The sequence below is a fragment of the Astatotilapia calliptera genome, chromosome 6, assembly GCF_900246225.1.
Source record: "Astatotilapia calliptera chromosome 6, fAstCal1.2, whole genome shotgun sequence".
In the NCBI taxonomy this organism is placed as follows: domain Eukaryota; kingdom Metazoa; phylum Chordata; class Actinopteri; order Cichliformes; family Cichlidae; genus Astatotilapia; species Astatotilapia calliptera.
The window spans coordinates 16,437,978-16,455,789 of record NC_039307.1 but is presented as its reverse complement, the minus strand read 5'-3'; the positions used below and the strand labels follow the sequence as shown (position 1 = coordinate 16,455,789).

At 39.6% G+C, this 17,812-nt stretch overlaps 1 protein-coding gene across 3 annotated transcripts; it reads left to right on the top strand.

The window, feature by feature from the left end:
* The first annotated feature begins 394 nt into the window (after nt 1-394).
* On the top strand, nt 395-13,416 carry rhot1b (ras homolog family member T1). Of its 3 annotated transcripts, none has more exons than XM_026170598.1 (20): nt 395-784; nt 1,775-1,833; nt 1,973-2,054; nt 2,157-2,200; nt 2,287-2,340; nt 2,501-2,553; nt 3,635-3,743; nt 4,820-4,921; nt 5,058-5,156; nt 5,262-5,370; nt 5,464-5,584; nt 5,782-5,866; nt 6,339-6,484; nt 7,028-7,128; nt 7,275-7,405; nt 7,805-7,888; nt 9,568-9,690; nt 9,800-10,002; nt 11,579-11,701; nt 13,148-13,416. In XM_026170598.1, the coding sequence occupies exons 1-20, from the start codon at nt 748-750 to the stop codon at nt 13,263-13,265; spliced, it is 1,983 nt and encodes a 660-aa protein (XP_026026383.1). In that variant the 5' UTR covers nt 395-747; the 3' UTR covers nt 13,266-13,416. The 3 variants fall into 3 exon arrangements, with proteins under 3 accessions (XP_026026383.1, XP_026026385.1, XP_026026384.1); XM_026170599.1 differs by lacking the exon at nt 395-784 and adding an exon at nt 831-976; XM_026170600.1 differs by lacking the exon at nt 11,579-11,701.
* The last annotated feature ends 4,396 nt before the right edge of the window (nt 13,417-17,812 follow it).

Below are 17,812 nucleotides of genomic sequence, written 5' to 3'. Positions count from 1 at the left end.
TGTGTGTAAGAAAAGAAATAACTCAATCTTCTTACCATAAATCTTATTCTGTCTATGTATTACGCAGGTATCGCCGCTTGACTTAAAAAAGAAAAACAGACCATAACCGCCACTCTTTTAATACCTCAGACTTGCACGTGCTGCTTTTTCTTTTCCTCCAGATAGCGCCTTTTGACAGAAATTCAAAGCTAGAGGAAAAAGTAAGATCTCTCACTCCACTCCAGTTTCCCAGTACTAAAAAAAATATCGCAGATAGAGCTCACACCTGTCTTAATTCAAACCCGCAGATTAATGCCGCACTTCTTGGTCAAGTACATGGGGGATAGTTTTATTTTTATTTTTTTACATGACTTTTTGTTTTGTTTTTAAGTGTTGCGCGAGCTCATCTCGGCTTTACGCACTCAGCTGACCCGAGGAGGGGCGTGGCCGACAGCTAGCAGCCGATGGTGTTGTAACAGTCAAGTTTGTGTGGTTATCTGGCTGTTCGTGTGAGCTCCCTGCTGGCTGTGTGACAGTATGCACGGTAGAGTACAGTAAGAAAGAAGAACAGCGTTTTGTAGGGCTCTCTCTAACCGTGTGGAGTTTGCGTTGAAGCTGAGCAGACGGGGGCTGAAATGCGAACGTAGCTGTTAGCAAAGCGAGCCAGGCCGCGTAGAAGTGGCTGGCTGTATCCTTCATCCAGACAGACAGGAGCATAAATGTTGCACACAGACCGGTCTGCCGACGTGGTTGACGACGCCGGGGAAGATGCGCAAAGACGTGAGGATATTATTAGTGGGAGAGCGTAAGTAAGGCTTTAGATAAAGCTGTGTTTGCAGTGTGTTTGTTGACTGCAGAGTCAGCCTTTTAGTGCACACTTTGAATTGCACTGCTGCTGCCAGACAGCTGGACATGTGATGCTGAGCAGTGTCTTCATCGCGATGAGCTCTGTATTTGTTTCAGGCCACTCGTTCTGCAACTGCTATGTGCTTTAGAGGTCTGTATGTGTTATTGGAGCTTATCTTGGCCATGCTATCCCCCACTGTAGCTTTTTAGAGCAGTTAGGCGGATAATTTCTTTTCTATTATTCACCTAACCTCAGTTTACCACTTTGATGGTGAACACTCTTGATGGTATTGCAATCTGATTGCCCTAATTTCACATGTACTCTACAGTATACATGTGAATTCACTGCACTTTGCATCTATCTATCTATCTATCTATCTATCTATCTATCTATCTATCTATCTATCTATCTATCTATCTATCTATCTATCTATCTATCTATCTATCTCCTTGAAAGTTGGGTTCTATCAGGTAACATCACAGCCTTTCAAGCATCTGAATTATTGGAATGTGATGGGCTTTGTTTTACACATTGGGGTTATGTCTGTGCAGGAAGAAGTACTTTGTCTCCACACGTTTTCTCAGTTTCAGGCTAAATACAGTACTTAACAGTCTGGTATATGCTCTTTGTACTCCTGCGTATTCCATTTTTTTATTGTTATTTTATCTGATATCTGACTGGTGGTCATCTTTGAGTTTCAGAAGAGGTGCATCCAGTGATTGGCAACTTTCTCTTTGCACAAGAAATGACAGACTTCCAAAGTTGCTCCCATAAAGTGGGACATCTGGTGTCCTCAAAAATGAAGGCTAAAATTGATGGGTCACACATCTAACCTGTATTTTCTTAAACATCTACAGAAACGTGTCTCAGTAATAATAATACATTATGCTTATGAGTAATGAGGGTTTGCTAAACACACTAAATATGTCTCCTTCTCTCCATCTGCAGCCAAGGTGGGGAAGACCTCTCTCATCATGTCACTGGTCAGCGAGGAGTTCCCAGATGTGGTATGAATGCATTCCTGTTTTGCCAGAAACTTACTGTACCCATCTGGGATTAAACGTGCCCACTATTCACCTTATTTTGCATTGATTTGACTGTGCTATTTACGCTCTGTAGCCAGCTCTAAACATCTCTGTATCCCAGGTTCCCTATCGAGCTGAAGAAATTACCATACCGGCTGATGTTACACCGGAGAGAGTTCCCACACACATTGTGGATTACTCTGGTATTTGAAGGAACATTACTTTGTGTGTGTGCGTGTGTGTTTTATAAATAAAGAATTGGCGCATCCTTGTTTTACTTAAGCAAGCTCATCTTCCCTCCACAGAGGCAGAGCAGACGGATGAGCAGTTATTTCAGGAGATTTCCAAGGTGAGTCTGTGGATTTTGCTTTGCTCAGTGAAAAGTTTTCGGGTTCATGTAAAAGCTTAATGCTTATGTGTTGATCTGTCCTGTAGGCAAATGTGATTTGCATTGTCTACGCTGTCAACAACAAGAAGTCTATAGAGAAGGTGAGCTCCTCTGCTGCCAGAATTTCCATATTTAGTTTGTATATCAGCTGAACTGTATAATATGTAAGACTCTGGTGTGACAGCGTGATACTAAAGAATTGGGTATCATGTCTCTCTGAACTGAGAAAATCTTTTATCGTATCTACTTGTGTTTTCATAGGTGACGAGCCACTGGATCCCCCTCATTACAGAGAACACAGACAAGGACAGCAGGTACATACAGAAATATTCTGGGCTTTTGTTTTCCACCAAATATAAGAAGAGAGTGGGATCAGATTCTCAGTTTGTGCAGTTGTGTGTGACAGGACAGGCAGCTGCAAAATATTAGGTCCTGTAGCAGGAAGCCAAACCTGGTAATTTTCAAGTAGTGGTTAATGTAATGACCTACACTCCCAGGATGATTATTTGGTTGTTGGTTTTTTTTTTCCCCCTTACAGTGTCTTCACTCTAAGCAAAAAGCAGCAGTAGAAGTGTCACATTTCACACAAGCAGGTTCACCAAAAAAAGAACTGATATGTATACTCACTGGTCACTTTATTAGGTACACATTGCTAGTACTGGGTTGGAGCCAGTCAGAACTACCATAGCTCTCCCTGGTGTAGACATTCCTCAGCGATTTGCATCTTGTCATTATGGCGTCACACAGTTGCTGCAAATCCATCATGTGACTCCTCCCTTTCACCACATTCCAAGGGTGCTCTATTAGACTGAGATCTAGTGACTGTGAAGCTTATTTGAGAGCAGTGAACTCAGTGTCAAGTGTTCAAGAAATCAGTTTGAGACAATTTGAACTTTGTGACTAGAAGCAGCCAACAGAAGACGTGGTCATGAAGGGATGGACATGGAAAAATACCCAGGTGGCTGAAGTGTTTAATCGATGCTCAGTGGGTACTAAGGGGCCTAAAAGTTTGCCAGCAAAATTACCCTCACACCTTTACATCACCACCAGCGTCTTTGGTCAGCGGTTGCTGTTGTTTAAGTGCTTTATACTGTTGCCTTTCTGCTGATGTTTGAAACACTGGTAATTCTTCTCTGACCTCTTGCATCAACAAGGCCTTTTCATCCAAAGATCTGCCAGTTTTCTCTGTAAACCCTAAAGATGGTTGTGTGGGGAAAATGCCACAAACTAGATTCACATGTCTAAATGCATGGTGTTCCTGCCGTGTGATTGGCTGATTAGACATTTGTGTTAAAAAATAATTTGAACAGGTATACCTAATAAAGGGGCTAGTTGGTGTATATCAAGCAGTTATTGTCTGTTAATCACTTTGCTTTGTGGTGTTGACATTTTCAGGGTTCCCCTGATCCTGGTGGGGAACAAGTCTGATTTGGTGGAGCACAGCAGCATGGAGACCATACTTCCCATTATGAATCAGTACAGTGAGATAGAGACTTGCGTTGAGGTGAGACAGTCACCACTCTTATTGCTGCCACCATTTCTCAACAATAAAACACAGAATGGCAGATTGCAAGAACAATCATCTGCTTAGATTCAAGTATTTAAATAGTTTGCTTCAGACAGTGGACATCAGTACATTCTTCTATTTTGTGCTGAACCTAAAGAGGAAGAAACACAACAGAGTTAATAACAATTAATTACAATGACCTTTGTGCAGAAACTTCCATCTTTACAGGAACAAAGAAGAACGGCATTTTTTTCTCTTAATAATGACATCCACACTTTAGCCATTGTTGCTTTTAAGGGATCTTAACAGACATGTCATTTAAACAGTTAAACAATTAAAGTCTTGCGGATGTTAATATAGAAACAGAGTTGCTGCAGTGTGATTGGCTAACTTGATATTTAAGTATAAACTAGGGAGGATAACAGCCTAAAGATAATCTTTGCCACTTACAGTATATTGACTATTGTTGTCTTGCTTGTAAACACTGACCTAATTTGGCCTGTTGCATTTGTGTGAGTGATGCCTTTTGGTTCCCTTTTTTAATTCTTCCTGAAAATAGTGGTATTTCTGCATAAGTATTTAAATCTAGGAAGTCAAACAACTGTAAAGGGTCACGAGTTTAAGCCATAACCTGTTTAGAACTTTGAATTCAGCACGAATTCAACTCCTCGATATGAAAAACCAAAAAACCCTCACCAGTTTCTACCAAGTTTGCTTTCTGTTGAAGTTAGTTCACTACCTCCTGACACCTGTGGGGGTTTTTTTCCAGTCTGTTAATTGGACCGGGCGCGCCGCTCAGACAGATCACGTGTGTTAATAGCCTGTCTGGCAACTACTTAGTCACCAAAATACACACACACACACAGGTAGGTAAATAGGGATGACCCTTTGCTGACTGGACTGTTTGCTCACAGTGCCGCATATAATACTTATGAGATCAAGAAGCCTCACACTGCGTATTAATGGGGCTTTCAAATGAACCACTTCGATACCAGAACTGCATTACAGCACTGAACATAGTGTCTGTGTGTGTGCACATGTGTGCACATTTTCTTCTTCCTTGTTGTTTATAGTGTTCAGCAAAGAACCTGAAGAACATCTCCGAGCTTTTCTACTATGCTCAAAAGGCAGTTCTCCACCCCACTGGTCCCCTCTACTGTCCAGAGAAAAAAGATGTAAGGATAAATGTACACTACATGACTCTTGAGCTGTTTAGTGTTCTGTTTGTTTTGCATTAAGGGCTGGATTTGAACTCTTAGCAGAACCTGCTTTTGTTTAAAGAACGTTTGATGTGTGTCCCTGATTTTTCAGATGAAGCCACTTTGTGTAAAAGCTCTCACTCGAATCTTCAAAGTGTCAGACCTAGATAACGATGGTAATCTCAACGACAACGAGCTCAACTTTTTTCAGGTAAACTGGTTAAAATAGAATATCCAGGCGGTCTTTATTGTTCCCTCCTTTCGGTGGGAGACGCTGAGCTAATTCAGATAACAACATTTGCCTGTCTGCCCATAGCGGACGTGCTTCAACACCCCGTTGGAGCCTCAGGCGTTAGAGGATGTAAAAAATGTGGTGAGGAAGAATTTAATTGATGGCGTGTGTGACAACGGCCTCACTCTTAAAGGTAGGAGTGATGGGACGTATTTCTGATGCTTATGTATATACAAGCTCGCCTCACAGTGGGATTCCTGAGATCTATTTATTTTTTCCTCTCCAGGATTTTTGTTTCTCCACACGCTGTTCATTCAGCGAGGACGCCATGAAACAACCTGGACAGTACTCAGGCGATTTGGATATGATGATGACCTCGAGTTAAATCAGGACTATCTCTTCCCTCCGTGAGTTTTACTTTGACATCTAAGCAACTAAAATCTGCTCCTGCTCTTGCACCTCATTATATTTCCATTCGTCTGTTGGTTTGTGGCACTCTGTTGAATCATTTCCTTCCTTATTTGCTTGTTTGATACATTTTGTAAATATGCTTGCATTTATTTTATGTGTTAAATATGAATAAATGTTATTTCTCCCTCTCTAGGTTGAAAATTCCCCCAGACTGCACTACTGAGCTCAACCATAATGCCTACCTCTTCCTCCAGAGCGTCTTTGACAAACACGATAAGGTACAGTCCTGTATATCTGGTTCTGTATTTATGTTGGCCTTCACCCTGATGAGACACAAACAAGAAGTTGCTGATTGACATTTAGGAAGGCACTTTCCCACAGTCAAGTGTGACCACCTGCTGAGGTGTGATGTAACTCCTTGCAGCTGAGGAGGGATTGGCAGGGAGAATTAGCCATGAGGTTAGACGAGTCAAAGAGTGAAAGTGACAGCTTGTGTCAAGATCTGCTTTCTCTCATAGTGATTAGTGTCCTGCTGTGAATGTGTGCCTTCAGTCTGTCATGTTTGTTTTCTCAGGTAGAAGTGACAGCCAGCCAGCTTAGGCCATTCTTTTTCTGAAGTCTATCAAACTAGAGCAGTTTGTTCAGTGTACATTCACCCACAAAATCCCACAGGAAATTATTCCTGCCACGAGCACCCTGTTCGTTATTTAGGTGTAGCTGTACACAGTAACTGATCCTTGTGTCTGTTAGGACCGTGACTGTGCCTTGTCACCAGAGGAGCTGAGGGACTTGTTTGATGTTTTTCCCTACATGCCCTGGGGGCCAGATGTCAATAACACAGTTTGCACTAATGACCAAGGCTGGATCACCTACCAGGGGTATCTCTCACAGTGGACGTAAGTAGGCATTAAACTGGTGTCCATGTTTATTTGTTTCTGCTTGTTGATTGCTCCGATTGACTGATCAGCCACAACAATAAAACCACTGACACCTGTACAGAAACCTTTGAAACTGGCATTTACAAGGACACAGTGTAAACCAAACATATCCCTAAAGTAATGTTCCTCCCCGGTGGCAATGGTCTCCCACTTCCAGTGCTTTTCACCACACTCTAAAAAGCACTGACAGGAGAGAGCATAACAAAGAGTCCAAAGTTTTCATGTGGCATCTGAATTGAGTAAGCTATCTGCAGGATCTGTCAGGGAAAGCCCAAATAATAGAGGTCCCACCCCACAGCACTTACAACCCTACAGCCAAATTCTGATACAGGAACGTCCTGTGTCCTTGCCCTGATGGGTCAGGACAATTCAGGGACACAACGAAGAACTATTTAAATAATAAACTGATGATTTTAATATTGTCATTTAAATATAAAATAATATTAGTTACATTACTGTATATGAGTTCATGTGTCTTAACTTCAGCTGCCTTTTGTTCAGGTTAACAACTTATCTGGATGTCCAAAGATGTTTGGAGTATTTTGGGTATCTTGGTTACTCAATAATTGCTGAGCAGGAGTCCCAAGCTGCAGGAATAACAGGTAAACTCTACCATGTAATCCTCATTTAATCACAAAACTGTTTTAAGAACAGTTAAATGGTGTAGTTGACTCTGTTGGACTGTGCACAGCAGCTGTCTGAACTGATCCTCTGGTACTTGTGTTTGTATGTGGTTTCCTTCGTGCAGTGACCAGGGATAAGAAGATTGACCTGCAGAAGAAGCAGACCCAGCGCAGCGTCTTCCGCTGTAATGTTTTTGGAGACATTGGCAGTGGCAAGAGTGGCTTCCTACAAGCCTTTCTGGGTAGAAACCTCATGGTAAGCAGAACTAAGCACCAGCTCAGCCATCCACTACACCAGCATTGCAATAGCTATAGAATGAGCAGTGCACATAGGCATGCAGTAACATATTGAAGAGGTATTCAGAAAGGTGTTTTGCATGTTTGTGGGGTGTATTATGTGAGAGGCTTAGATTCGGCTGCCTGAACTGGATTTCAGGCTTTGCCATAAACATGTTTTGCTTTACCCTGACTGACGTGTTTACTCTGAGACACAGCAAGTATCAAAAAAAAGTTCCAGTAAAAAGGTTTATTTAAATGCCTTAACTCTGTACATTTGGGATTATGTCAATATATATATTTTTGCATTGCTGCATGTATTGAAAATGTCATTCACATCATGTTTTAATTAACGCCAGATCCTCTTCTGTCTTCTCAGCGCCAGAAGACCATTAAAGAGGAGCACAGATCCTACTATGCCATCAATACAACCTATGTTTATGGCCAGGAGAAATACCTTCTCGTGAGTATCAAACACACTGCTTTAATCATTAATGAAAACACATGACGGCACATATATCTTCTATCCTTGCAGTGTGGACACTGTCTTCCAGGCAGATTTTTTTTTTTTTTAACATAAAGTTACTCTAATTATTTCTCATATTGGGCACTTTAATGTAGCTCCTATACTTTTATTACACATTATGTATGTGCTGACCTTCAGTAACGGTACAAATACATTTTGTACTGTGCATGTACCGCTGTGTCTTGTACGTGAGGTTGTCAACTGTGATCCATGAAGGCCAGCCCAGCTTGAGGTTGGCTGTTCTTAGCTCGCTCTATGTAAGCTTCTTATCATGCTCGCCTAATGCTTTTGTCAAGCCAGCATTTGTACTTGCTTAACAAAGGCATTAGCACTGCTGTGCCTATTTTGACAAAGTGCAAGCACAGTGCATGTGCTGTAGGGATACAGAGGAACAGTTGTTGTAAAGTTGTAGGCAAAATATCAAATACCATAGCAAACTGGCTTCTTTTAGATGGCAACATTTAGCAGATGAAACTCAATAGTTGAAATGGTATTGATTTGCACATTGACTGCACTGTTTGTTTTGACACTGGTTAAAGGACCTTTAAAAGGTTCACCCTCCAGGGTGGATTCCACTCCCTCTGTCCTGGCATCCATAGTGAAGCACAACAACCCTGTTTGTCTTGGCACTTATAGGCAGCTGGAGAACAAATAATTAATGAGTGTGATTCACTCTGTTGTCCTTGGATGGTTGTGTGCTTCTCATCACTTTGGTTTTCATCACTGTGGGTTGGTTTTTAAACTGGTTAGATACTTACTGTACAGTAGTTAACTAAAAGTAAGTATCTATCTATCTGACTTTGACCATTTTCCCTCTGTAATGTCATGTGCTTGTGCACTTCTGGGTTGCACTGGTTCTGCTTACAGCACAGCTGCTATTTTTAGATCGCTCCCTGTACAAATTCCTCAACTTGTGTGTCTGCAATTTCATCATGGACATCAAACCTGCACTGAGACAAGACATCAATGTCTGTGTCAAACAGAAACAACAAAGGTCTATGGGGCCCTCTGGTGATCTGGTCATCAGATCTGGAGCACAATGAATGCTCATTTTATTTGTTTTTTGTTTTTTTGTTGTTGTTTTTTCACTTGGTTGCACTCATTAACTTGGCTAGCAGGGTAAGACAGGGACACACAAAGTTGCTGGTCTAAGGGAAACCAGCACTTTGTGTGTCCCTCACCAATGCACTGAAAACACATTTTCTTGTACACTTCTCACTGTGTACGGATTTGTGTCCCTGCAACTTTTACCCTAAAATGAAATTCATTCCAAGAGTTGCTGTTTCCAAACACTAGATGAACTCCAACGCACCTCCTAGACACACAAATTTTAAAAACTGGAATTCTAGGAAGCAATTGAAAAATGCCAGCAGCACTGCCGAATGAGATCACATTAAACTGAGTCAAACTCAGCATCTAACATAAAGTCCACACACATTCTACAAACTATTTAAGCAACTGTGACCACTAGGGATGTGCCACCTTGAAGTCAAATTAAAGGAACTAAGGTTCAAACTCAGCTGTGTTCCTCTAGCTTAGTGGATTTTAATTAAGAGATTTAGAAAAGAGAGTATTTCCACTTTAACCACTTAATTCTAACCACCTTACCTCTCCAGCTTCACGAAGTGTTTCCTGACTTCGACTACCTGTCTGACTCTGATCTGGCCTGTGACATCGTCTGCCTAGTCTATGACGTCAGCAACCCTTACTCCTTTGAGTACTGCGCCAAGGTTTTCAAGGTAAAACTGTTTTTAGTGTTCACATTGTACCAAAACACAGATGTTTGTCCACTTAAAACAAAAGACCACCACAACCATAATCATTCATTAACGAGTCTTTCTCCTTCAGCAATACTTCATGGACAGCAAGACGCCATGTATGATGATTGCAGCAAAGTCAGACCTGCCAGAGGTCAAGCAGATGTATGGCTGCAGTCCTCTGGAGTTCTGTCGGAGGCACAAGATGCCCCCGCCTCAGTCTTTCACTTGTAACGCAGCCTCAGCACCCAACAGAGACATCTACACCAAACTTACCACCATGGCTATGTATCCGTAAGTATGCAGACATTTGAAACATCAACCTGACTGTAAATGTGATACTTTGTTACGAGTCACATTTTCAGATTAGATTCCCGAAAGGGTAAAAAGGTAACTAAGAACATAGTGAATTGTATTTAATTCAGAGAAATCCAATTATTTATTAGTGCTAACTGAAGTTATCCCACTTAGCTGTCTTGTCTGTTATTGGAGGGCATTGTCTGAGTTTTAATTGAAGTGCAGCTTTAGTTTCGCAGCTCTGAGATGAGCTTAGCTGACAAATTAGAATGAGAAGATTTGTGGAAAATATGTTTTTCTTCATGATATCCTGTTTTTATTTTTTCTATTTATATATTGTTAACCCTTTAACTATGATATAAGGATATGATGAGTATAAATCATCACCCAGAAGAGGAAGATTTATATGCATTTATTAACTGCAGATGTAATCTCATAGTTTTCTTGTTTCCTGCAAATGATTACATAAATCCTATATTATTTATGTTTGGTAATTTTTATTAAAGCTGTTGGTGCTGGATGAGGTTTTTAATACAATTTAGAGCATTCTTTATATCTCCCTCGGGTCTGGAAATGCGGACCGACAATATAGTCCTCTAAATCCTTCGCTCTGGCTCCAAACATAAGTTTTAGAGGATGTTGTGGTCTGAGGTGATGAAGTAGCTGAGTCACAGTTCTCGTTTGCTGCTGTAAAAGGAGGCAACTTGCAAAGTTTTAATTGTGTTTCCTGTAGTCCTTGAGGATTTTCTGCCCTTTAAGACCCAACTGTAGAAATAAATCTGATGAATCATAGAATACTCCCCCCCCCCATATGGTTAAGATTAGTCTGACAGTTTAAATACAGAGCTGTACTCTGTGTAATATTCCCAGGTCCCCTCTGGGGATGGTCCTGCTGTCTGCAAGTGTCAGTATTTGTCATCATGCGCCTCACTCGACACGCATTAATGCACTTCACTGGTCTCTGGACATGTTGCTTTTAGTCTGATGCCACTGTGTTTTCCACTGTGGATACACGGGCCTCCTGCTGAGCTGTAATAGTGATCTCTCCCTGAGCATCACACTCATGCCATCAGTCAGGCTTCACTTTACTGTCAACGTAAATCACCTCGCTGCACGTTGTGCTATTATACGATTGCACAGAGACTTTAATCTTGAGGAGGTCAACTTTATTGTCTGAGATTCAAGTGTTTAAGCTGGAGGCGCCTCCATGGCCAATGCCTTTTCTAGTGACGGTTTCAGGTAGATTGAGATTTGTTTTTTTGCTTTTATCACTGTTTCTGTTTTCTCAGGTTTCTTAAAAATTCTTTAATTTGCTTGAATTTTCTTTTCTTTGTTTTTGTAGAAATAATATTTAAAAGATCAGCATATTAGGTAACATTTTCTTTTTCTCTCAAAAGGAGAAACATTTAGCCTTTTATCAAGCTGCTTCTCTTGTGATCTGAACTACACTGGAGCCTTTTAATGGTGGCGGCCTCTTTCAGCTTTTAACTTTGTTTTTGTTTGTCGTATGTGTCCTGTTTGTCTGTATGTTTGTTGGCGCGTGTGCGTGTACGTACCCTGTGTCTCTCCTCAGCCACGCCCGGCTGCGCTGCATGTGCACTTGTAACCGGTGCACATTCTGCTTGTGTCAGAACTTCCTCAACTCTGAGCTGCTGCAGACGGTCAGGGCCAAACTCTACGCTGTCGTACTCCGAAGGTCTCTTACAAACTTCTCTTATCTTTGTTGACGTGTTGGCGTTTATCATTTTTATGTTTTTCACGTTTTCATTCTTAAGCTGCTTTTTTTTTCTGTGGCATCATCATTTGTAACACAGCAGCAGACCCGGCTGGTTGCACCAAAGGGACCAGTTCTTTCCCGTTAATTCTTAATCGCCAAATTCGAGGATGGTGGTGAACCTTAACTCATCCATGCAAAAACCTCATATCCTCATTCCTATACAAATGTACAGAAAATATTCGATTTGCTCAATATTAGTAACTTTCCTCTGGAGCAACATGAGCCTTCAGTGTTGCTGTAGATCTGTTTAAATGCTTCTCACGGCATATATGATGCTTGCTTCTGTCTAATCTGATTTTGTTGAAGTTCCAGTCTTTCATACTTTATTTCTTATACTGCATTTATACTGCTGTTCTGTAATGAAGAATAGAAAGGCCATTAAGTTTACTCGCTTTCCCTCTACAGTCCTTTTTAGTTGTCCTCATTTTGCTCATTCTGTTTTTTCATCTCAATCTTGATATTGCTTTCTTTTTTTATAAAGACTTCATCATCATCATTTTTTTCCCAGTGTTTGACTTCAATCTGATTGTCATTCTGTTGGTATCAGCTTTGCATATGTCACTGTGCCTCAGCCGTCTCATCTAACAGAGTTGTCACAACTCATTTCTGGTCTCGCTGTCTCATGCATCCGTAACTATAAACCTCTAAGTCCCTCATCTGTTTGACTGGCTTTTGCTTCAGCGTCTCAATATGTCACAGCTCTCTGCTTGTTCTGTCATCCGCTCATCAATATTTTCTCAATGTTCATTTCTATGCGATCCTTCTTTACAACTAATGTCACTGCTTATTTGATCTGTTTGTCACTTTTATTGGAAAGTTGAGAGCTAATCGGGGAAGAGAAATAGTTTAATTTTTGTTTCGATGTTAAAGAGGATGAGATGTCTGTGAGTCACTTCTGTCCTAGTGATGAATTATCTGTGATCCTGTTCACACTTAGTTTTAAAATGCATCATCTTGGGTGATCAGTCACAAGTTGACGGCGTTAAATCCAGATGTAATAACCCAACAACAACACACGAGTCACTCAAACAACCTGCCCGGGTTGTCTGGGAGAAACTTAGCCGCATGTCTTTTGTAGTGTAGTTTCCTACTTAAATCAGTTTAACTCAGTGGTTTTTCCCATGCTCATCCACCACAGGCGTACCGGTCATATAGTCAGTAACACGATGTGAGTTAAATCGGACACCATGAATACACATGATGGCGACAAATATAACTACATCTTAGCTGTTTTAACCCAGTCGCACAAAAATGAATTTTAAAGCCAAGTGAAAACAGGGTTGTATGATACGGAAAATCAGTTGTTTTTTTTGTTTTTTAACTCTTTACATATGTCTCTACACTCTGCATCCCTCTATTTAACAGACACGTTAGCCAAGCGGACCTGAAGAGCTCGACCTTCTGGCTGAGAGCGAGCGTTGGAGCCACAGTGTTTGCAGTGCTGGGATTCGCCATGTACAGAGTGCTGCTCAAAACGCGGTGATCCTTCAGCATTCAGTCCAGCCCTCACTACCCGGGGTACATAAAAGCTAATTTGACCAGTCGGAAGTTTTGATTTTCCTGTTTTCATTGAATTAACTTAATGGAAAATCACTCATAATTCTGTTGTTTAATAAGCCCCGTTTAAAAAAAAAAAAAAAAAAAAAAAAAAAAAAGAGATTTATGTGCAAATAAGCAAACATTTAGGTTTTGTTTTTTTGCATTTTCATTTCTGTTTCTCTTTGGGGACGATACAAAGAAATATTTAATTTTCTACCAAATGCTAATTTGCTCAATCTGTCCTGTGCAAATAAAGATAATATATTTATATGAAAAGAAACAAGGTTGATTAGTCATACTGAGTTACGTAAAAAGCTATTTTTTTTTTTTGGTTGCTTGCTGATATGATGAACAATTTAGTGTCACTTTCAGTACGATAAGGCTTGTGATGTGTACCATATGCAAGTAATTCTTTAGAAGAAGATGTAAATACTGTATATAGCGTAGACTATGTGTACGTTTGATTTATTTGTGTCTAAAAGGCCACTTTTGAGTCACATTTCAGCACTGACTGCAGAGCTATTAACAGCACAATCTTTCATCATTATCACCTGGCAGAAATGAGGATTTCCTTTAATGGCCAAATGCCTGGATGCACATTATTTTTTTTTTAATTTTATTTTTTAAATGTTTGCTTTATTTTTTTTATTTTTTGTTGCTACCTGAGCGGATCAAGATTATATCAGTGGAAGTGAATGTGTGAAACGAAAGGTCTGCTGCGCTCTCTCATGTCTTCCTATGTTGGTCACTTTACATTTTATCTGTATGTATGCAAGTACTTGTCATAAAGTTTGCATGCTTCAAACTTTTTGATGACAGTTCAGTGTTTTAAGAATTATTGTAGCCCAACGTCTTCACAGCTTCTCCTCATTGCTTGTAAAGTCCCCAAAATCGAGGACTCGCTGATCTCTCCTGGTTACAAAAGGTGTAATAATTTTCTCTAGATGCTCATTTTCAACCACATGCAGCTACTTGCTTCACTGCTTGGTTTCTGTATTCATTCATCCCTGCCTTTCCAAGAGTTTACATTGAATAAATATATCTGAACAATGTGGTGTACTGGAGTTATTTTATTCAAAGATTTTCTTTTTTTGAAAGTTGTTATCTCCCGAAGACTCCGTTATTTATTCACAACTAATTAAATTATTGAAAAACAGTAACTTTATTCATGCTTTTATATTCAGGATGTTTACTACACTATTAACTTTCCTCTTGTCCTCTTCTGGGCCTGTCTTTCTCCAGATTATATTCGGTATGCAACAATTTGGAAATAAGGTTTACCTTAACACAAGAGGGCAGCGTTGCTTAAAAAAAAAAAACTCCATCAGTGGCTAAAACTAGATTGTGAGCCATACAGTCTGATTCTGACTCAAGACTGTCCATGTTTATATTTTTATATATATACACACACACGGTGTTGCGGTTATCGACATAATGTCTTGGCTTATTAAATCCAGTTTTGCTCTTCAGCAAGTGGTCCTCTCCCTAAATTGAGAACAACTCATTCTGTGCAGTGAAATACAAGTTAGAATTAGTGCTCATCATTCTGACTCATTTATAATTTAACAGAATTATAATGATGAAAAATCTCTGCAGGCTTTTTTGGGCTTTGGTAAAAAAATTTGCGTATTTTTTGTAACTATTTGGAATAACTTCATGAGGAATGTGGTGGAGGGCTTTTCTCCCAGAATGTTTTAAAGTGAGACCCAGTACTGTGTTAAAGTAGCATCTCCCTACACCCCAGAAGAGGCTTAAACTGAACCATAATTTATCCTAGATTTATTAAATAAGAGACGCTGAACTTCTGAAGTTATCTTCCAGACCTCTGGAAAATGTATAAATCCTTTGAGATGTGTTTAGCATCATAAACTGCATAAGGACAGAAACCAGAGGTTGCTGGAAGTTTCTAAATAATGAAGTAGAGCTTCTTGGTGAATTTGATCCATTGCAGATGACTGAACCCCACAGGATTGATTTCACAATACGCAGCAATATCTCATGCTGTATGCTTCATTAGTTATTCCCCCAGTCATCCGCTGTGAAATGTTGGCATATCACAGCCCACTGAAAACTTTAAACTCCATTTAAAGGGAAACTTAGAAATCACTACTTGTCTTTAGAGACTACTTTGAGGCAGCCTTCCTTTGACTGCTTTTTTCTGGTTGGTGTCTCATCTTCATTGTGGAAGGTACTTTTCTATGTCTCTGTGAACAAAGCTCGATGTGCTGTCTTTTTGTCTGCTGCGGCTCTGCAGAGAGCGCCAGTTATTGCTCTCTGAGAAACTTGAATCGTGAGAAAACCTGTCTTTGCTTAGAATAACAGCCTTACTTCTTACTCTCTAGCTGTGATGTCTCCTACTGAAAACCTGATTGGGCTGTGGCTTAGAAAATTTCAATATTTTTTTCTCAAATTTTTTGTTTTTCTACAAAGTTTGAAAAAAGCAAAATTTATACTGTAAGTAATTTAAAGTCCTACAAGCATGGATGGATGGATGGATGATTTTAATTACCAGGTAATTAGCAGGTAATTCAGTTTTTTTAAGCAGAAAAATAAAGTAATATTCTGCATGTTTTAGGGAAAGGGCCATATTATGAAGTGGCTTAGGCAACCAACCAAAGACAACCAATGATATACAACATCAGATTCAACATACTTACATATCGACCAATGAGGCACCAGCAAGAATTAGCTGGGCATATATTAACCACCTAATTAATGTGAACCACAACATTTGAACTGTTGACTGTCATATGTTTTACCCTGGTGACTGGTCAAACACTCTAAGTCACTCCATAATCTGCATAGTTATATATTTAATGTTGTTGCTAGTTTTTCAGCTAAAATAACTAAAGATACTCACTACTTGAAGTCACATACAGTGTAGTTTATTTCTTCTTTACTGTAAAATACCTGAAGTTACTTGCTACCCAAAATTACAATCAAAATGTTTCTTCCTTCCTGTAAAAACCCAAATTAGTACCACCTTATCCCAGTGCACTTTCTGGTATGTATTTCAGAATAAACTACATTGAAATTCCTGGGAGTTTCCGTTTAAATCTCTGGGAATTTTAGTTTCTATTAATTACTACTGTTTTAAAGTCTTTAAGTCTTTTTTCTTATATATATTTTTATATATTTATATATTATATAAAAAGATAACAGATTTGTGATGTTCTTGGTTAAAGCAAATGAATAAATGAGTGAAATAACTTCTGCCATTAGTTCAAATGTCTAGCTAAAATTAATGTGCTTGTATACATTTTAAATAGCAGACTAGTTATAGCAACAGATAATATGAAGTTAAATTAAAAAAAATAGTGTTTTCTACAGCAGACAGTGGTCATAGTAGCTAAAACTACTCAATAATGGAAACTTTTTAAAACACTTAACCTAATTAAACTTAGTCAGCATCTGTTACTGCAAGTATGGGATATGCAAAATACACAAACAAATAAATAAATGAATACAAAACATAAAAATGGAGAGAAGAAAAACAACATTTAAATAATTAACAATCAATGAGTCCATCACTGATTCACTCAGTCACTTTAATTTCAGTGCAAATAAACACTTTCACACCATCAGGAATGGTGTTAATAAAGAGCAGTTGGTGCCTGCAAACAGCCCTGAGCTACACGGATGCGAAAAGAAAGTGATACAGTTCAGGTCTTCATTTATAGATGAGCTAAGTTCCCCCACATAGCAGGTGTTTTTCTAACCAAACATCTTGTCTCTCTCTGTTTCTTCTTCACACTCTCTTTCCTCATCACCTCTGTCCTTTCCCTCTGTCTCTTGGGTTACAGCTCTTCAGCTGATGTTAACACATGACCTGTGAAAGCCACCTCAAAGCTGGTTTTGTACTTGTTTTAAATGGAAATTCCTGGGCTGTCTGCAGCTGTTGAGACAATAAGTTTGCCGGTTCTCTGGTGTCTTTTATGATTTTATGCCTGGTTTTATAGTTGAAAAGATCAATTCTGGCTGAGCTTTACAATAAGACAGGGTGTCATGAAAAAGTAGTTACCACCTCCTTGATTTCTTAGGTTTTTGCATATTTGTCACAATTCAGTGCATCGTCAGCCTTGTGTGAAAAACAAATTTCCCACAATTAACTGTGATTATGCATGTTTGTTTGAAAGCTGACTTTAATTTCATTAGCCACACTGAAGCCTAATTAAAGCCACTTAAACAGAATCTTTCTGACAAAGTGAAGCAGGTAAAAGATCTCAAAAAGCATCATGCCACAATCTAAAGAAACAGCTGAGAATCAAAGTCATTGACATCAATCCATCTAAAAAAGCGTTTCATTTTTATAAGGCTCTGGGACTCCAGCGAACCACAGAGACAGCCATTATCCAAACTTTGTGAACCTTTGTGAAGTAGTGAAGCTTCCCAGCAGTGCCCATCCTACGACAATGACAACAACAGAGACTCAATGACAAATCAAAGAAACCAGAACAACATCTAAAGAACTGCAGGCCTCACTTGCCTCAG

Excerpts from the sequence above, each read along its gene's own strand:
- rhot1b (XM_026170598.1), top strand. The coding sequence starts at position 748 with ATGCGCAAAGACGTGAGGATATTATTAGTGGGAGAGC. Across the intron at positions 2,055-2,156 it reads ACACATTGTGGATTACTCTG|AGGCAGAGCAGACGGATGAG; the intron begins GTATTTGAAGGA and ends TTCCCTCCACAG. Across the intron at positions 5,585-5,781 it reads CAGGACTATCTCTTCCCTCC|GTTGAAAATTCCCCCAGACT; the intron begins GTGAGTTTTACT and ends CTCCCTCTCTAG.